Here is a 21,035-nt window from a genome sequence, read left to right on the forward strand (position 1 = left end):
AGAATAAGAATAGCTGAGCCTGATTGGAAACTGTGATTCAGAGAGTGTAGACTTTGGCTCTGGCTGTTGAGTTTGTCCTTTGAGTTGGAGGTTGCAGGAATGTGTCTGGGAGTTTCTGCCATCTTGAATTATGGTGGAAATCTGGTGAGGTCTTGAGATCTCAGCCACACTCTAACTGGAGTAAGAGAACATGTCCCTTCCCATTCTGGAGCCAACCCAGAACCAAAACCATGGAGGTGGACTTGAATCAGGGGACTCACACGTGACCCCAAACAACTGACAGCAGTTTTGAGTTAGGTTCCAGCATTGGCCTATCTCTCTCTCTCTCTTTTTTTTTTTTTGGCGCAAGCCACTTTTCCTCCTTGTTCCTCAGAGAGATGTGGTTTGAGTGAAGGACTGGGAACCAGGAATGGCTGAATTCTAACCTTGTTCACATAACTTCTCCGTGCCTCAGTTTCCCCATAAGTAAAATGGGACTAATCCTAATCCTGTTCATTGGGGGTGGGGGTTGTGAGGGTTAATTTGTGTTTGTAAAGTTCTCTGAGGATGGAAAGTACTTAGTGTTGTTGAGACTGGTGCAGGCTAAAAATCAGACTCTGTTTCTATAAACCATAGTGGGAGAGTCCCCTATAGTGGCTTTGTCTCCCTTGAATGGCTGATACACATAAGACTATCAGAGTCTACCTCTGCTGCGATTTAGCTAGAGAGTCCATTAGCCCAGGTAGTCGAGGCTCATGCTTTTGCTCTTAGAGCAAAGATCTAGATCTAGAATTGCAGCCCAAATGGAGGCAATTCTGTTTAGTATTATGGCCGCACAGCACCATCTCTCTGCTCCCGCCCCCTCTGGTCTGCAGGATTGTCCCTAAAACATAGCAGAGTCCTGGGGGCATTGGGATCCCGGCGTTCCTTGGAATAGCCCCCAAGCAGGGGAGCTGTGGGATGACTCAAGGTGCTCGTGTGGGTCATGAAGTAAAACCAAGGCAACAAATCGAATTTGAGATCAGTCACCAGAGCACCCCCCGACCCTCCCGCCCACCAAAACAACAACAAGAATAATTTGAACAACATATTTTGAAAAATGGCTTAACCTTATAGATCCTCCTGAGGCTCCTTCTAATGGAACCTAATTATAAGCTGTCAGTTCTCATTATGGGAACGAGTGAACAGCTCAGCTTCTTAGACCCCTAAATTTGGTACGCGCCAGAGCCTCTTTGTACTTTAGGTATAAATGCCCCCTGGGAATCAGACAACTGGGGATGGGACACTAGATGGAGAGGGCTCTGAGATACTACAGAGAATTCTTTCCCGGGTGTCTGGCTGGTGGGTCTTGCTCACATGCTCAGGGTCACATGCTCAGGCATATTTGAGGGCTGGGAAGGAATTTCCCTCCAGCTCAGATTGGCAGAGACCTGGGGGGTGGGGTTCACTTTCCTCTGCAGCGTGGGGCATGAGTTACTTGCTAGTTTGAACTAGAGTAAATGGTGGAATTCTGTGTAACTTTAAAAGAACAGTTGAGGACTTCAGTAACTCAGCCAGAGGTTAGGGGTTCTATTACAGGAGTGGGTGGGTGAGGTTCTGGGGCCTGCGATGTGCAGGAGGTCAGACTAGATGATCCCTTCTGGCCTTGGAGTCTAGGAGTCGAAAGCATTTTGACTTGTGTGAGAAAGCAGGTGGAGTCTCTCTAAGAAGCCAGCATGCACTGGGGCCGGCAAATATTGGAGTGCACATGCAACATGAAAACTGTGTGTGTTTGTGTGCACAAGTGCGTGTATTGGGAGGGATCCCTTCCAAAGATTCTCAGATGACATAAGAAGAGCATTAAATGCAGCTAAGAGCAACTGTTGTGAAATTCTTTAACTAAACCACTCTTGAGCAGAGCCCATTAATTGACTGATCTAGGAGAAAGGTTTTGGGATCCATGCCCAGTGAGCCATTAACTTATCAAAAGTGCCCAAGAGATGCTAGAAATAAAAAGAGTCAGTGTGAAAAATGCAACGATACCTGCAATCATTTCTACAGAATTCTCAATGAGAACTAGTCAGGAATTTTTTGACTAAACATTTTTTCCATCAGAAGATTCTAATTGATCGAAAATTAAACGTTTTGAGGGAATGAATGGCTTGATTCTGATGCATTTTCAACTCAATAAAAGTTTTGACTAATAGAGATTTGAAATTGTCATTGTCTTGTTTCATCATTTTCAAAATGAAAACATCAGGTTTTTTCAGTTTGAATGACTTTTTGTTTTGAAATTTAGACTGATTTTAGTAATAACAAAATTAAATGCTCAAAACTGAAACAAACCAGTTCAAAATGAAATGTTTCAATGGGCCTGAAATGATTTTTTTTTTCTGCATTTTTGGTTTGTGAAAATTTTCAAGCTTTCGACTTTTCCTCCCGATTCATGGTAGGATAATTGTTTTGACATCTTGAAAATTTTCAGGGAGAAGAAAACTGCTTCCTGCCCAGCTGTGTTTCAATCACTAGTGCAGAATACCGCAAAATGTAGCTGTTATCAGCATGGCCACTAACCTGCTGTGCCTACTTCCCCCTCTGCCTCACACTCTTGTCCCACCAAGACAAGTGTTGATAAAGTGTATGAAAGAGACAAGCTCCCTGTGGTATCTGTCAGGGGCCGGTATGGCCCATCCAGGGCTCCATGCTGCGTTTGTGGGTTTCAGCAGTGCTCGGTGCTGTTGTGGAACCCTTCCCTTGTGGCAGCCTACAATGCTCTGTGAGTTCCTCGATGGCTATAAAAGAGCAAAGTGTGACAGAATACACCTAATAAACAATGAGATGTATGTGGACTGGAGAAACACTACCCTAGGATGATGTTCATCATGCTTCTTTGTGACTATTCCCAAATGTATGGAAGAGGAAATCTGTCTTGTGAATTAGTTCACTGGCCTGGGAGTCAGGTAATCTGGATTGCAATCCGTTGAGGCATCTGGCACTGGTCACTGTTGGAAGACAGAATACTGGGCTAGATGGGCCATTGGTCTGAGCCAATATGACCATTCTGATGTTATGCTGGGCATTTATGTTAGATTTGAATACACTGGCCACATTGCGACAAGATGATTGTCATGAAAAGGCAGAGGTAAGCGCATGGAAGAACCTTTCACTTTAAAATGTGATTTGCAGCTGAACATGAAGGATCAGGGAAGAGCCCACAGCCACTTTGGAAACACCGATGGCTTGGATCTAAGCTCAACTGACTGCTCAGGCACAGCAGGCTCTGGCACTGCACGGAAGGAGCTGAATACTTACTGCAAGGACAGCTTCTTTGGAAGGGCCTGCAGCACCTTTAAAATGATCTGCTCAACGCAGAGATGCCGCTCAGGTTAGAGAGGACAGTTTCCCAGGCTTTACCCACCCATCGGGCCCGGATGCCTTTCGTGGACTTGTATGTTGCTAAAATTAAATTGACAACACAGCATAAAAGAGAGATTTTAAAACGTGATAAAAGAAAGACAAACCCAGAGAGATTTGATTTTATCAAATGCAATTTAATACAAATGCTCCAACTCCTCCTGGTGAAGGTGGCCAACAACTTTGACGTATGATCCTAGAACTACAGTCACCTTCACTCATTAGATGATGAAAGCATGTAAGACGCAATCCTGACCCTAATGACGTTGACAGGTGTTGTGCCATTAACTTCACAGAGGCCAGGAATTCACCCATGGACCCTCAGCTTGGTGTTGGGTCTTTCAAGATATTTCCGACATACCATCACTGGAGTTAATCTAGGCATAGTTGAAAAAGGCATTTCTTTCTGCAAGGTCCATCTGCTCCATCTCTACTTGAGTAGGTAACTGGCAAACCTCCAGAGGACCAAGGTTTGGTTCAGATAAACACCTAGAAGGTGGTAGGATGAACAGCTAGAGAAGTGCTGCTCAAAATGTGGCTCACAGAAGCTTTCCTGGTGGTCTGCAGAATGAACCATTGCTGGGTAACATCACATGGCCGGGGATTGGGAGAGATGGGTCAATGGAAGAATCTTTCTCTTGTGAAGTGGCTTTCTGAATGCAAGAGCTGGACAGCTACAGCAACGTAATCTTTCCAAACCTCTTAAGTCTACAGATTTGGGATGGAAACCTCACCAGCCCTTGCTTCCTTGCAAGTCATCGGGATGTTTCTGCAGTAAGTGGATTATTTGTTGTTTAGGCTACAATTACCCTAAAGGACTCTCTAGTGGTATTTTGGCACCTTCCGGACTCAGGTCAGAACCAGAAGAACAAGAGGGGGTGACAGGAAAAGCAAGAATAAGGTAAGAAAAAAGGTATCCCCACATTTTTGAACAGATGTTTGATTGAAGGGAGAAGGTTGGTGACACTTTCTGAGCGAGAAACCCAAATGTTGAAGTTCTTACTCAGGCAAAACTCATTAGAAAACCCCCCATTTCCCTTTACCCATCAGAAAACAGACCCCCCCCCAGTCCCCTTTATCCCGTTACCCATCAGAAAACAGAAACAATTCCATAAATCGGTTGTTTCTTGTCTGCCGCAGCATCAAGCTCTCCTGCACTACCCCACCCCTGCTACATGCGGAGATTGCGGGGGGGGGGGGGAGGGAGAGCTGCAGTCCATCCACCTGTTTCCATTGGATTTCTAGTGGCCTGAGGTGCCAGAGAAACTTGTATTAAAAACAAAAATCACAAACATGTCAGTTTGGGACCAAATGTGACCTGATGAATGTTTAACTCTCAGCCAGCACCACAACAGGCAGAAGCTGCAGAGCGCTACAAAAGTCTCCCTTGCTTCCTTTACAATACTAATAAGACACTGAGCATCCTCTGGTCCATTAGCTGGAGCTGCAGGCACGCATCATCCCCAGACACTGTGCCACCGCCAAGCTCTCCATCTTCGGGGGCTGCTGGAGCTTGGAAAAACCAGCCCAGATAGAAATATGCTTCCTCATAACAACAGTGACTTATCGATCTTGTCTGCTGGCCCTCGCTTCCTGCCGTTAATGCCTCTGGCACCGCCCTATCGACCTGCAGCTGGGCCAGCCTGGTTCTCCCTGAGTGCGGGGAGAGGAGCAAGAGGCAGAGGCAACCCCCTGTTGCAGAAAGCGCCGCTGGCTTCTCCCCAGCACCACTTTCACCCCCCATTGTTCCCCCCTCAGACCAGATGCTCCATCCCCAGCCCCTCACCCTCTCTGCAGCTGCATGCTGCCAGCCTCAGCTTGTCCCGCAGGCCATATACATTACCTCCAGAGCTGCCTGCAGTCCATAGGCCTGGATCCCTGTTATAACCTGGGCTGGTATGGACCATTACCCAAGTGCATCCCTGTGTACCCCTCTCCCCCACCCACCCCACATTCTCCCCACACTGCAGCCTTGCCTGCCCCCCTTCCCAGGAATACCCCATCCCCATGCTGCAGCCCCACCTGCCCTGCCCCCCTTCCCAGCAATACCCCATCCCCACGCTGCAGCCTTGCCTGCCCCCTTCCCAGCAATACCCCATCCCCACGCTGCAGCCCCATCTGCCCTGCCCCCCTTCCCAGCAATACCCCATCCCCAGGCTGCAGCCCCATCTGCCCTGCCCCCTTCCCAGCAATACCCCATCCCCAGGCTGCAGCCCCACCTGCCCTGCCCCCCTTCCCACGACTACCCCATCCCCACGCCGCACCCCCACCTGCCCTTCCCCCCTTCCCAGCAATACCCCATCCCCACCCTGCAGGCCCGCCTGCCCTGCCCTCCTTCCCAGCAATACTCCATCCCCACGCTGCAGTCCCACCTGCCCTCCTTCCCAGCAATACTCCATCCCCACGCTGCAGCCCACCTGCCCCTTCCCAGCAATACCCCATCCCCACGCTGCAGCCTTGCCTGCCCCCTTCCCAGCAATACCCCATCCCCACGCTGCAGTCCCACCTGCCCCCCTTCCCAGCAATACCCCATCCCCACGCTGCAGCCGTGCCTGCCCCCTTCCCAGCAATACCCCATCCCCACGCTGCAGGCCCGCCTGCCCTGCCCTCCTTCCCAGCAATACTCCATCCCCACGCTGCAGCCTTGCCTGCCCCCGTCCCAGCAATACCCCATCCCCACGCTGCAGCCCCGCCTGCCCCCTTCCCAGCAATACCCCATCCCCACGCTGCAGTCCCACCTGCCCTGCCCCCCTTCCCAGCAATACCCCATCCCCACGCTGCAGCCCCGCCCCCCTCCCCAGCAGTTCCCCCTGCACGCTGGTACATCCAACCTCTTCCTCCTCAAAACAGCCCCAAGCCCCCCTATGCTGCTACAACCTCCTCCTCCCCACGGCTCGGCCCCGCCTCTTTGATCCTTCCTGGGCGCAACCACCCCCCACTTTCCTTCCCCTTCCCAGCTCAGCTCCTCCCCAAATCACGCCCCCCTCCAGCCTGGGTCCTCCAGCGCCTCCTAAGGGGGCGGACTCTCTGCAGCAGCAGCTCGGGTGCATTGGTCAATTTTCATGTCAGTTCCCCCTCCCCAGTCCCCGGGGGCTGTGGTTTCCTCTTTGAAATTGTTGCAAGTTTGAGGCGGGGGGAGGCAAGAGCCGGAAAGTCTGGAGGTTCCCGCAGGAAGGGAGGGGGCCGGGCCCAAAGCGCCGCCCCCGCATCGATCTTGGATCGATTGATCTTTGCAGCACATGGGAAGCAAAAGTTTTCCTCTCCCCGCGTTCCCCGCCGCTGCTCCCCGCCCCTGGTGCCCGCCGGCGCAGCAGCTCCCCGGGACCAGGCTCGGGCGCCTCGCTGCGCCCTTTGCAGCTGCGCCGCTCCGCCCTGGGTACTTCGGGGTGGTTTGTGCCCCGCTCCCCCGCGGGCTCTGAGCGGCGAGAGGCGACCGGCAAGGGGAGAAGCAGCCGCCCCCAGCCAGGGCACCCGGGGACGGGAGGAACTTCAGGGATGTGCCGTTCGCGGGCAGCGTGTTCGAGCTTCGCCCGGCGGCTTTAGTGGACGCGGGGAAGCGACGCGGCTCCGGTCTCGGCATGGGGACTGGCATGTGCTCGAGGCGGCAGAAGGGGCTCCTGCAGACCGGCTTCTGCCTGGTGGCGGTGGCTTGTGTGGGCGCCGGAGTTTTCACGTACAGTCACTTGCAGCAGAAGGCGAGGAGCGCCGAAGCCCTGGCTCTGAAATTCAAGCAGCAGCAGGAAGCTCTGTCCGCCCAGCTCCAAGGTGAGTGAACCCCCCCGTGCAAAGTGGGCTGTTGTAGGCTTCCCCCACGGCCCTGCTAACAAGTGTTGGCTGCTGGTTGTAAACAGGCTCGGCTGCTGGTTTAAAGGGGGTTAAGAAGACATTGCTCCGGTCTGCTGCTTTTTTAACCCCTCTGTCTGGAAATAGGCTAACTGTGCATCTCAGGCGCTGTCTGCCCACAGCACTAAGAGTCCCCCGGGTCTGTGTTTAATTGTTGAGTTCAGTTACAGCTAATCTGCCCTGGTTTGTGTCCTGGTAATTTCTTCCGATCATTGGCACAAGCTTTATGTAACTTTATTTTTTAATTCTATCAATTGACTCTTATTTCGCTAGGCAGAATCAGACCCATAGTACCCAGCCCTTCTGGATGAGGAAAGTTAGGTGCCAGGATACCGAATTGTGGGAGGGAAGATGCTTTAAGTTATCATAACATCCGGTACAGCTGTTTTGAGCAAAGAAACCCCCTCAGTTTAGTGAGAACATTGATCTGCTGTTCCTGTAGTGTTCCTGCCTGTCTGTTTTGTTGTTGATGGATGCTAATATAATGCCACAGCAATGAGGCGTGCTTAGGCGGAATTGACTATGCAGAGCCCATCCCTGGAATCCAAAGGGAAATCGCTTTTGTGGGGCTGTCTCTCTCTCTCTGTAATTTTTCCAGAAGGACCACCCACTTAGACCAGCAGAGTTTCTGTCAGCAAACTTTTCTAGCAGCAAACTTTTTAAAAAAAAAGTTGTTTTCCCCCTTTTCCTTCAAAAAAAATCTCCAAACTTGGGAATATTTAATTTTAGCTACTGGAGAGATTTCCCAGAATGGCAGGATGGAAGACGCGTGTTGTTCTTGTTCTGAACTCTCTTCCTTTTCTAGATTCTGCATTCTAGACTTTTTGTCTCTGCTAAAACTAGAGCTCCCAGTATTAACACCAGCATTCTCCCTAGGGCCTGAGCCAGTCTGTATCTTTGTTAGATTTAAGTAGAGGGATTTATTCCTTGAAGACCAATTCTCTGGAGCCCAGAGCTCTGCATCTGTAGGGTGGACTCAGCTATGGAATGAATGCTCATAGAACACATTTCATATGGCTACACGCCACTCTGATTCTGGTGTCTCAAGGACAAGAGAATCACTTAAACATATTTCTTGTCATAAATAATAGACTAGATTCTGGCATGTAAAGCCAAGATTGTTCCTCGGACTCAGAACAGTTATGACCTCCATCAGATATAAAATTATATCTTATGGACAAGAGCCTGCATTGCTAAGAAGGTCTACTGGTTCCATCACTGCCATTGCTTCAGCATAATCCTGCTCAAGGCATTTTCTTTTCTGGGTCAAATCTTCCAAAGTGTGCGCATGCTGCATTGCATGCGCGCAGGTGCCAGTGTGCATGTGCTGTGCAGAACTTGGCATGCAACTCAGCACATGCTCTTCTTACAGTTTGGACTCTGTTCCCATCTGTAAAATGGGTAGAGTGACTTTTCACCTGCCTCACAGGGGTGTAGCAAAGTGTAAATCTGTGGAGTGCTGTGTATGTGCTCAGTACTTACAGTTCGCTTCTGTTTTTCCTGCTAATCACTTGTGGCATTAAGGCAACAGCTACAGGTAGTGCCTCCAGCACCACCTCACCAGAGGCCTCCCACGTGGACCTCTGATCAGAGGCAGCTGGGACAAGATAGAAGGATCAGTAGTGCAGATATTCAGTCCACGTTATTTCTGCTGACGCTCACCATCGGGGTGGGGTGGATGTTAAAAGAATAAGTTGAGACCACCAATCTCTGGGACCTGGTTCTGGGAGCAGGACAGAGGAAGTTACTGAAGCCAGGCTCATCATGTTATTCCACTCAGAGAAAGTTTGTTTAGATGCGTGGACAGGTAGTAAGTAACCTGGTCGCTTTCAACACTACCACTAGCAAATACAGGCATTGCCATGGAAACCTTTCACATTTTGGGAACATTTTGTCCAGTTATTTTAAGAAAGATAAAAGTTTGATTCAGATTCTGCTGGCGAGAGAGTCAGAACAGGCTGGCATTTGCAAAGCTGTCAGCACTGTTCATAGGTACCTTCAGGTTCATTGGTAGTTGCACATCTTGCTGTATAATCTCATGCTGTCTTCCCATACCTCCACCAGCAGCATTGGGCTGGTGCTTAAAGCCGGGGAGTGGGCTCAGGGTTTCTGGGGGCTGTACCCAGCTCTGCAGCTGTCTTGCTCTAAGACTTCGAGTGTGTCGCTTTACCCTCTTGGTGCCTCAGTTTCCCCCATCTGTGTGTAAAACGGCGACAGTATTTCATAGGAGGCTGAAGCAGGCAATGTTTATCCAGCACTCTACATAGCTCTTCCCGTCTCTCAGGTACTTCCTGTTCCCTTCATAGCCAGCATAGCAAGTGGCCAACACTTCTGGCTCTCCTGTAAATAAAGTTTTAAAGTGGAACGACAGGCCACAAATTATTGCCAGGGGAAAGTAAAGCGAGGGGAGGAAATGAACCTGTTCTCCTTGCAGGGCTGCCCCGGAGCCAGTGACGCGTGGCCCATGTTATGTCCTCTTGGTTGGCACAGGGAAATGTATCTTCCCTTGCTCTGCTGTCAAACAGGAGCCAAGCAGCTGCTGAAATCGCTTTGGAATAAAATGGGCAGGCCCTGAACTCGGCTGCTTGTATCAGAAACGTGAAAGGAAGAGAGGGAGACTTTATAAGTGTGGGGCTGCCTCCTGTCTGACCTAGTCTTGCTGCCACCAAGCCAGGGCATGAACCATTGGGGTCCCCTGCAGCTGTGACCTGTGGGGCCTGAGGGGGAAAGCTTGCCTGCCGCTGCTCCGGATCCGAGGCACGTCTGGTGCCTGGGGGTGCTGGCATGAGAGAGAAACTACAAGGCCTTCTGGTCCTTGGCTGGGCTCAGCTTTCCTGTCAGGGATGAGGTTGGGGGACCCGTAGCGGTTCAGTGCGAGGTGGTGAGGGGATTACATAGGAGCACTCTGTCAGGTTGCAGCCTGGCGTGCCCTGCCTGAGATCTCGTGCCCGCTGACGCTCCAGGTTCCCCAACCCCAAACTAATGCAGAGCCCTGACGTTTTGTGGCAAGTGGCTTTAAAAATGCCTCCCTTTTGCGTGCGTGCGTGCGTGCGTGCGTGTGTGTGTGTGTGTGTGTGTGTGTGTGTGAAGGTTTTAGATGCTCTTTCCCCATGACCATATTGACGGTGGAGACTGAGACTTGTGTGATCTTGTTTCAGTTATTTTACTAGCAAATGCTGCTGTCGGAGCATTGGAACAGAGGGATGGGAGGGATGTACTTATAACCCCCTCTGGTTCTCCCTGACCTCTGCCCCGTGGCCTGGCACGTTAGAAGGTGGTTTTGAAGTGACATATAAAGAGGGCGTCTGATTTTAGGTTTTAACCAATTAAACACCGATAAAACACCTCTGCCCCGTGGCCTGGCACGTTAGAAGGTGGTTTTGAAGTGACATATAAAGAGGGCATCTGATTTTAGGTTTTAACCAATTAAACACCGATAAAACACCTCTGCCCCGTGGCCTGGCACATACGCTCACACACTCAACAGACTTCTGGGCCGGAAGAATTCTCCATCTCTTAAAGAGCCGCCATCATACACGGGTGACAATAAGACTTTAATACTCATACCCCAGCCACTGGGCATCTGTCATGTGTTTTGTTTCCTTTGCCACCACTCGTGATTAGAAGGAGCTGCGTGCTAATGCTGGCTCTCATTCTGGTTTGTAATCTGCTGCTCCCTCTCCCCCTCCCGTCCCCATGTGTGATTTCTTGAGAGCGGCTGCAGTTTGGTGTTTTGGGAGATGGAGGTTTGCTACGCCAGAGATGGCGCCAGTGTCACAGGCAGTGGGTGGTGACGTGACTGAAGCAATCTGGCAGGAGGACTCGATTGATCTCTGTAGAGGAGAGAGCGGCAGAGAGAGAAGCTACCTGAGTGGTTAGCATGTGGGGTGAGGAGGAGGGGCACAGGGCAAAGTACTGCATTGAAGTTTGTGTGGGACTTCGTGTGCTGTGAAACTGCCTGAAGTTTGCAGTTCTGAGATGTATGTTTGGTATCCTGTAGTCGCAATTGCTGCAAACCCACTCATCCTAGCAAAGCACGAGCCGTGGCTGGTTATTGTAACAAATCCAGGGCTACCTTGGAAATTCTCTGCCAAAGCTTCTGCTCCAAAGCCACTGGCTTCTTACTCCAGACTTGAACATAGAATCTCCATTAGCTGTTCATGCTGTAGGGCATAGGACACACAGCTGAATTCCTGATTCCTTCCAGTAGAGGTCAGTAAGCTATGACCTTAACCAGGTCACCCCATAACATTTGAAGTCTGAAACTGTAGATTTTTATTAAGGACAAAACGATTTGTGTCACCAGGTAGCTGAGGACATGAAACAACTTGTCATAGGAAAAGATGCACCAAGATTAACAGCAGAGTCAGTAAGGTGTCAAGGGCGCTCAGATCTGGCCCCATCTACACAGCTCATGTATGTTAGTATTTCTAAGCAAATCCTCCAGCTCAGGGGAATGTGTGTAATGGCAGGAAATGATTAGGAAAATCAAGTCCATTCTTTTCAGAAGTTCAGGGCTTTACATTTTAGTTTGCTTGGCAGCATGTGACACTGCTTTAGCCCTGGAATTCTGGCTAAACTCCAGCTCTGTTAATTACAATCCGACCTCCTTAAATACCCTGCTGTAATTTCAACTGGCTACAGAGTTCTTCACTTCCTGCCCTAGGCTGCTATGTAAAACTACTCTGCTCTGTTAAACAGCTGCTGTATTCCACCTCGGAAATGGGTGAAGTGATCCTTCTGTACAGATTTTACTTCCCGGTTTGTGCAAAGCTTAATCCCTGTTTACAAGGTTCTGGTAGCTTTGCGTGAAAGGTGCTCTGGAAGGCCACGTTTGATCCTTCTCATTGGCTGCAAGGAAGGCTTACCTATCTCTTAAAGTACCTGGCCCTGGGAGTCAGGAGCTATGGGGTTTGTGTTTGGCTGTGCCACAGAGTTCCTGTGTGATCTGCAGCATGTCATTACCTAGAGATGGCCCTAATTTGTGACGTGTGGATTAGGATTTTTGGATCTGGGTTTCGGTTCAAGTTTGTCACTACATATAGCTGCTCCATGTCTCAGTTTTCCCATTTGCATCATGGAGATAGTAGCACCCCATACCTTATGGGGCTGTCAGAGCAGACCTATGTTGCACAAAGGACATGGCTGAGTGAACACTTGGGTATCGCAGAACACATGCGAGTGTCTCTTCTGACATGAAACTTCCCTTGCGTGGTGCACCATGCACTTGGTTCTGCTGTAGTTCCTAACAGCACCGTGCGGTTTAATCAGAGCTGGGGGCCTTTGGTCTTGTCTGGGCTTGGCTTGGCAGCTGTTCCCACTGTTAGAAGGTGGTTTTGAAGTGACATATAAAGAGGGCGTCTGATTTTAGGTTTTAACCAATTAAACACCGATAAAACACCCTTGATTAAAAAAAAAAAAAAGTGTTTATCCAATAAACACCAGAAATAGTTCCTTGTATCTAAGGGCTTGCCTGCATGGAGCAGTAATATGTTCTTTGGGGGTGTGATTTTTAAAGCGCATGAGCATGCGCACTAATTGGTCCATGTAAACCCTGCTGGTGTGCGCTAGAGGTACTCTAGTGTGCTGTTTGAAAGAGTAGTATGTTATAGCACATTAGGGATCAATATGAAAGATTACTCATTATGGGTGTATACTACTGTCGTGAGCAGTGTCTATAATACACATGATTATACAAAGAGAGAACCTTGAAAACTCCTGGTTTTGGACATCTACATAACACTCAAAAATTGCTAAAAATCCCCCAAAGATTAAATGCATAACCCCTGAAAAACAGAAGCCTGACATATAAACAAGCCCATGTGGTAGGGGTTTGTACTGACTGTGTCCAATATTGACCTCTCAGGTCAGTGCATCTTGATGATCCGTTGATTATGTCTTGAAACTATCCGTGTTCTTGGAACTAGCGCCACTCACTGAAATACCCTCATGCAAAATACTGTACCCAGAGGGGACAGTTCCTCTTTGCTGCTCAAGCAAATGTAATGAACTTCGGTGTGAAATTGTGAATCAGAGGGATCCTAAAAACCAGCGGTGCCATCGCTTGCCGTCTTCCAGGCGTCTTCATTGCTAGCCAAAGCAGCCACACCTTCTTCCTGCTGGAACACCATGTCCAATCTCCCATCCCACCAAAGAGTTGTTACCATCCCTGGCTGCGTCCCAGTTTAACTTAGACTGGGAGTTCCTTGTGGCAAGTGAGAAACTTGCAAAAAAGGCCAGTGCAGAGAGGGCCTCTGGAAGGTGGCTGACCTTCTTCAGATGAGAGTGTCATTGACTGAGGCTCCTTCATGTGGGTCTGTGTGTTGACCTTAGCTTGGAGCGAGCAGGGCAGGGAGACCTCCCCCTCCCCCCGGGTGACCTCTCGCTGAGGAAATAGCTGGATAAGTGCTTCTAAAAATATAGTTGTTATTGAAGACTTGCGAGTGCTGTGCCGGTGTTTCGGCTGGCTGAGCCACTCCAACAGAGGGGGGCCTGCGTCGAAGGATGATTTCAGGCCCTCAGGGTGGAAAGTTAAACAGCAGTTCCTGGCCTGAGTTACGAAGAGCCTGTTGAAAACTGAAAGGATCACTCTTCTCCCCCTTCCCCTTCAAATGTACAGTTTTTCAAGAACCAAACTGACAATCAAGCAGCTGTGACAGTGAACTTTAACTCTTCCTGATCCCAGTACTAACAATCCCAAGTGTTCAAACATTATGAGGCGGGCCCCAAAAATCACAGGATTGACTTGAAAAACATGACAAGTTTTACACTGTTTGGGTTTCTGAGCCTTGAGGTTGCACTCAGGTCATGCTTTCAAGCTTTTCCCTGTAACCATGAGAGCTAGAAACTTTAATAAGGAGCTGAGATTCTCACCTAATCATCTGACTCCAGGAGCTGGGGCTTTAAAAACACAAAAAACCCACCAGATAAAGAATCATGGAAATGTCAGGCTGGCAGGGACCTTGAGAAATCATCAGCTCTAGCTCCCCTGCACTGAGGCAGGACCAAATAAGCCTAGACCATCCCTAACAGAGGTTTGTCCAATCTGTTCTTTAAAATCTCCAATGACAGAGATTCCACAACCTCCCTTGGAAGCCTAGTTCATGGGTTGTAAAACCTGCAGGGGAACGATTTTAAAAAAGAGCCAAGCATTTCCCTTGTTCTCAGGGTTGGCTTAGCGTCTAGGCCACAATTGACCTGACAGTGTCCTGGCAGAATGGACAATGCCTTTATCTTTAGTGGAGTCTAGAAGCACCAACCAAGACCAGGTCCCTATTGTGCTGGGCACAGAATAAAAGACAGTCCCTGCTCTGAAGAGCTTACAGTCTAAATAGACCAGATGGCCAAAGAGAGAGTTATCCCTATTATATAGCAGAGGAATTGAGGCACAGAGAGACTAAGTGATTTGGCCAAGGTCATACAGGGAGCCTGTGGCAGAGCGGGGAACTGAACCCAGGTCTGAGCCCTCATCCAGCATCTTACCCACCGGTCAAACGACTTCTTTATGATGTGAGTAGTAACCGACCGTCTCTTTGCTCTGTCGCTGCTGGGCTGTCTCCCTTGGCCCCCTCTTTCATGCTTCACTCAGCCACGTTAGCAGGCAAAACCTTGCTGGCAGAGTGAGGCCGGCTCCAATTTACTACAAGATTTTTGTGTTGTTGAATTGAATGGGGCGGGGAGGAGGGCACTTCTTACTGACCCATTCTGTGGTTCAGGCGCGTTGTCGTGGGCCATGGTGCTGAGGGCTCTGCCAAGAATGAACAATGCAGGGGCTGTGCAGCATTGGGAACGGAGGCTCAGCGAAGCTGCAGGGCCTGGAATAGTTACAGGGACATGGAAACATTTGCAAAGGGTTGGGGCTCAGCTGCCTCCGCCTGCCCAGCTGTTTCAGTCACCTTCTCCCTATCAGCCACACTCCTTCAGGGGCTTGGAAGGTCCTTGCTGGTCAGTTGCTCCCATTGTTGATCCTCCCAGAAATACCCCGAGCGATGAGGATTCTGTGGAAACTCTACGCTGCCCAGCGAAACTTGCATGGCTGCTGGGTTTGCTCTGCTTACTCCCCGGGCAGAAGCCTTTGCTTATACACAAGTTCTGTCTGCCAGACACGGGACCAGTCCCGTTACTTCTTTGGGCTTCACTCTCGGGACCTTTAAAATCAGAACTTGTTGCCAGTTAATGTTGTGAAGGCCAAAAGTATAACTGTGTTCAAAAGAGGCTGAGAGAAGTTCATGGAGGGTAGGTCCATCAATGGCTATTAGCCAAGATGGTCAGGGACGCAACCCTATGCTCTGGGTGTCCCTAAGCTTCTGACTACCAGAAGCTGGGAGTGTCTGACAGGCGATGGATCACTTAATTGCCCTGTTCTGTTCATTTTCTTTGAAGCCTCTGCCTCTGGCCACTGTGGGAAGACAGGACACTGGGCTAGATGGGCCTTGCTCTGACCCAGCATGGCCGTTCTTATGATACTCGCCTGCCTTCACAAAGCACTTGTGGGACCTGAAGCTGACGTGTTGCAGAATTGCAGAGCGTGAGAGAAGCAGCCTGGCAGGGCTGCTGCTGGAGGGGTCCCCTTCGCTCCGTTGGCTGTGCGTGCCCAGCGATTCTGGGGGCTGTGCGCTCTCACTCCGTTTTCTGCTCTCCGAGGGACCTGCCCTCCGGTTGGCTCAGGGCTCAATAGATGTTTGAAGCAGGGAAAGTGGTAATTGTTTTTAACACAAGCTGCGCTTGGCTCTGTTGGCTTAGCTAGAGAGGAGGTGAGGGCCAGTGGTTAAAATGCATGTCTGGGCATCAGGAGATCTGGGTTCTAGACTGGACTTTGTCACTGACTCACTGTATGATCTCTGGCGGGTGATGTCCCTGCTCCGTGCCTCACTTTCCCCAGCTGAAAAAAAAGACGTAGCTCGGTCTACACTGAAAACTCAACAGCTATGTTGCTCAGAGCCCCGAAAAATTTTGCGCCCTGAGCACTGTAGTTAGGTTGACCTATCGCCCCCCCCCCGTGTAGATTTGGGGATGGAGGGATTTTTCTGCTGACCTAGCTGCTGCCTCTTGGAGAGGAGGATAGATGGACCTACATGGATAGAAAAACCCCTTCTGTCGCTACAGGAAGCGTCTACGGTATGGGGTTACAGAGGCCCAGCTGCAGTAGTATGGCCAGAACTGAGACTTAACTTACCTCCCCCTTGAGCGTGTTGTGAGGCTTTATGCATTACGTTGGAGGTGCTACAAAGGGGCCAGGTGAATGTCTGGTCTAATGAAGATCAGCGAATTTCACTCAGTGATTTCTGCATCGAGCCCCTAACTCCTGGCTGTGCTAGAGCACGTCTTTTAGGGAGGCTTCCAGTCTTGATGTCAGGACTTCGGAGTTGTAGGTTAAGCTCATGTCTATATAATAGAGGTGTGTGTGTGTGTGTGTGTGTGTGTGTGTGTACACTCCCCTGTGGGTGTATAAAATAACATACACCGACATGTACGTAACCCTAGTTTGAAGCTGGGTGGCTGCACAATAATATTTTAGACACAGTCAAAGCATTCCCTCTGATTCTGAGTCCCTGCTGCCACGTGTCCTGCATCCGTGGTATCCTGGCACCAAGCAGGCTGTGTGTATGGGAGGCTTTTGGATGAGGCGGGGGGGGGGGGTTGTTTTTGCCCACTGCCGTGTGATCAAGCAGATGATGTGACAGCCTTTCAAGATTGATTATAGACATCTGGGGATTTGGGCTGTGGCCCATGTAATGTGTTGCAAGTGTGTGTGTGTGTGTGTGTGTGTGTGTGCGCGCACAAAAGGGCCCAGCTGTGAAAGGATTTTCTTTGGAAGCAGCTGTTTTATCCCCTCTTCCACCCAATCACAGCCCAGCACCATGCCCCAGCCTGGCCACGTCTCCTTTCTGGAAGCAGGGGGTATTAGCGAACCAGGAAGAGCTCTTGGGTAGCTTTCAGATTTCAAACTGGATTAAAATCATCATCCATCAGGAGGTTTCTTTGGCACTTTATCTGTCATGTGGCTGATACACAAAACAATCCTTCGCTTCCCCTCCGGGTTACCCTGTGCGCAGCATAGATGTTCTTTTGTGCATGCAATGGGAGAGCAAGCTGGCTGGCCCATTTATCCTGAATGGCTTGTGTCCGCTTTAGGACCAATTAATGGGTCGGGGAGTGGGTGGGGGGGAGGAAGCGTTTGTCTGGCTGTCTCCTGCGTGCTGCTGACACAGTTTCAGAGCAGCTGACCTGGGAGGCACTGGGCAGCTTGAGTCTTGCCGTGGATTCGGCCTGGAGCTGTTTCAGATTTGCGACAGAGAGGAAGCATATGATTTAGCTGGCCAAAGGAAAACAAACTCCCAGGCTTCCTAGCTAAGGCACCAAAGCCGGCCTCCGTTGTGATAGAGGAGCATCTCCTTTGCAAACCTCCAGCCCAAGCAGCTCGTTTGCTGATGCTACGGCACAGGGCAAGGTATCAGAACCTGGAGAGAGAACTAGTTTGTATCCAGCCTCCGGGCACTTTTAATGCAACCGTGATTTGCTTATTGTGCATACATAGCAACTCGTCGCACCTTGAATGCTCCAAAGCATTTTACAAGTTGGTGTCTCTGTAGAAATAATGCATCTAGGGATCTTTCACCTGACACTTAAATGCAGCCGCCTATGCTGTTGAATGCAGTAGCTGCATGATCAGTTGGGAATAGTCTCAATTGAAAGTACGGTGAGTGGCTGCTTTTAAGGTAGAAGGTCAAATTGGAATCACTCAAACCGCAAAAACTAACCCTCACCTCTTGTGAAAAGTCTTTACTGATCACACATGGTTGGAACATTCTACCTCCAGTAGCGCAGTGCTCCCCCAACACCATGCTGGTTCGATGCTCACGCAGAGTTCGTCCTACCAATTCACCAACACCCACTTTGTGCTGCACCCAGGATTTCCTTAGCGTCCTCCCAATCCAATTATTGGCCTGGCCTGGCCTGGGGCATCCAATCAAATGCAGTGTCTGTGCGCTGGCTTGTTTCCACTGGAATCTTCAGTTCAAATCCTATCTTGGGCCGAAAGTTCAAATAAACGTGGTTTCCCTGGTCGTGCCCAAAGCTCCGATGGTGCGGCCTGGAATGACAGGTCCTCTTCAGTGGGAGGGGACAGAGGATTAGAGCAGCTGTAGGTCAGTGGAAGCTTGTGCAATGAAGACTCAGGTCAGCACTCTTGAGGCTCATTTTAGAGCAATCCCGCTTGGGATACAGTGGGCCCATAGTAGATTGACTGACTGAGCAGCATGACTTGTCTTCTGGACAGGAAATACTTCCCTCCACCCTGTTCCTTCTGTCTCTTGACCAGGGGCGGCTCTAGGATTTCCGCCGTCCCAAGCAGGGCGGCATGCCACGGGGGGCGCTCTAGCGGTCGCCGGTCCCGCGGCTCCAGTGAACCTCCCGCAGACGTGCCTGTGGAGGGTCCGCTGGCCCCGCGGCTCTGGTGGATCTCCTGCAGGCATGCCTGCGGATGCTTCACCGGAGCCGCGGTCCCAGCGGCCCCTCCGCAGGCATGTCTGCGGGAGGTCTACCGGAGCCGCGGGACCAGCGGCCCCTCCGCAGGCATGCCTGCGGGAGGTCCGCCGGAGCCGCCTGCCGCCCTCCCACTGGGACGCCGCCCCAAGTGCGCACTTGGCGCGCTGGGGTCTGGAGCCGGCCCTGCTCTTGACACACTTGCATGGCTCTCTCGCTGTCTTTCATCATGCTCTGTCTTCCTTTCTAGGAGTGTGTTTTTCCCCTGCAGGAATTTTTGTCAAAATCAACACTTTTTTTAAAATGGTTTAGAGCAGACTGTGATGAAAACAGCCTTTTCTGTCGAAAGAAGGTTTTGGCGATACTTTTCCGACTAGCTCTAGTTCCGAGCATGTCTCTGGCCATGGGTCTACTGTCACACCCTTGATTCCCCTCCAGTCTCTCTCCCTTGGTCATTCCTTGAGGATTCTCAGAAATGTTCAGCATTGGCCTAACTTTGCAAAACTCCCATTAATTCCAGCGGGAGCAGAATTGGGCTGGTGCTGAGGGCTTCTGAAAAGCCCACCTAGGATTTGCCTTAGCTGTTATGAACTTGCCGTTATTGCTAACGGAGTTCGTTCTTGATGGTATTTTTTAAGGCTGTTCTTTTGTTTCACACCCTGTCCTTTAATGTCCCATCAAATGTAATTGTCAGGCGCCTTTGATCTTATTCATTGATATACGCGGGGGTGGGGAGGCGCGGAATTGCCCATCCTTTAAAGACTTTGTTGCAGATGTGAAATTGCTCACTAGACAGATGCTCTTAGGAGATGAAACTCTTTGATCTCTACCAGCGTTTAGCTGGAAAGTCTTTTACTAGGTTAAGCTGATGACTTGGACCACCTGAACCTGCAGGTTGGACTAGATGATGACAATGGTCCCTTCTGGCCTTGGCATGGATGCACCTATGAATCTGAGCTATTGGTTGCAAATCTGTTCTCTGCCTGTGGCACGCAGTAGTGGAGTCTCCGGAGGGCTGGAACGCTTTGTTTGAATTCTGGTTGTTGGGCTTGGTTTGTGGGTGCTGGGGGGTGGCCTGTGTTATACAGGAGGTCAGACTAGAAGATCAAGTCATCCCTTCTGGCTTTTAACTCTCTGACTCTAAAAGCAACCACGTGTGTAATCCACAAGTGCTACAGTTCCCGTTAGTCCGCTCTGGGCCCCGTCTATAACTGGACCCTGGTGTGGCTAGACTAGAAACTCGTATCATTACCCCTCTTGCCTGGATAAAAGCAAGGCCTGCAAAGAGGCGCTCTGGTTATTCACACACGTCTGTCCATTGGGAGCATTCACTAAGCGCACGGCTCTCTGTGTTTTCCCAATCCGTTGGAGTGGCAGAGGGGTGATTGGCCTTTTAAAGAGAAGCTTATGAAATACCAAGTAAAAGTTGTTCCTGCCCTGTAGCTGGGCCTCATATCCCCGCTCCCCATGTCTGTGTGGGCTTTCACCAGCTTCCTTGCTGTGCTGGTGGGTGAAGGGAGGGAATGAACAGAACAGGGAATCATCAAGTGATCCATCCCCTGTCGTCCAGTCCCAGCTTCTGGCAAACAGGCTAGGGACACCTTTCTAATTGCTGGTAACCAAACCCCTGAGGCCCCACCCCTGCCCCAACTCTTCCCACAAGGCTCCACCTCCATCATTTGCTCCTCTTCCCCCCGCACCCCATCGCTCGCTGGATCGTCTCAAGGAGCCTGCCTTCAGGTAGGAGGTGGCCCCAGCTGAGCAGGGGCTGGCGTGGGTTAATGACCCAGCACTGCCCCACGGTAACCGGACTTTTGGTTCAGGTGCTATTTAGGGTTGCCAAGTCCCCTTTTTGAAAATCCGAGCACCTGGCAACCCAAAATGGCACCCAGACACAGATGCCAAAAACCAGACTGTCTGGGTAAAAACCGGACAGGTGACAACCCTAGAGTGCAGGAATTTTTTGCTTCAGAGGGACCCAACAGCGACTGTGATTATGATTGTGAAGGGCTCCTTGTTACCACAGTCCACAAAAGCATGCGCTTGGGCACAAAGGGTGCTTCACGGTCTCAGGGAATCTGTACCATTGACTGGCTGGCAAATGGCATGTGACACTTATACTCAATACATGGCATCCTTCAGAAAGCCATGGCTCTACTGGAGGGTCTGTCAAACAGTGCAACTAATCCTCTAATACAGTGGTTCCCAAACTGGGGTTCGTGAACCCCTGGGGATTTGCGAAATGTTACAGGGGGTTTGCAGGAAAAAAAATCCCTAATGGCAGACAGAGCTGTTCCTAGGGACCTCAGGCAGCACAGGGCCAGCAGCCCAGAGCT

The 21,035-nt window shown here is 50.3% G+C and overlaps 1 protein-coding gene across 3 annotated transcripts in view; it reads left to right on the plus strand.

Moving 5' to 3' along the window:
- The first annotated feature begins 6,463 nt into the window (after positions 1-6,463).
- The window catches only part of LOC120387849 (Golgi integral membrane protein 4-like), a 75,086-nt gene continuing 60,514 nt past the window's right edge, over positions 6,464-21,035 (plus strand). For 2 of the 3 annotated variants that reach the window (XM_039509112.1, XM_039509113.1), the window contains exon 1: positions 6,466-7,137. In XM_039509112.1, the coding sequence (XP_039365046.1) occupies positions 6,951-7,137 (187 nt within the window). In that variant the 5' untranslated portion in view covers positions 6,466-6,950. Of the gene's footprint in view, positions 7,138-21,035 lie in introns of all 3 variants that reach the window. The other variant, XM_039509114.1, reaches the window with a different exon arrangement.

The sequence above is a fragment of the Mauremys reevesii genome, linkage group 21, assembly GCF_016161935.1.
Source record: "Mauremys reevesii isolate NIE-2019 linkage group 21, ASM1616193v1, whole genome shotgun sequence".
Taxonomy (NCBI): domain Eukaryota; kingdom Metazoa; phylum Chordata; order Testudines; family Geoemydidae; genus Mauremys; species Mauremys reevesii.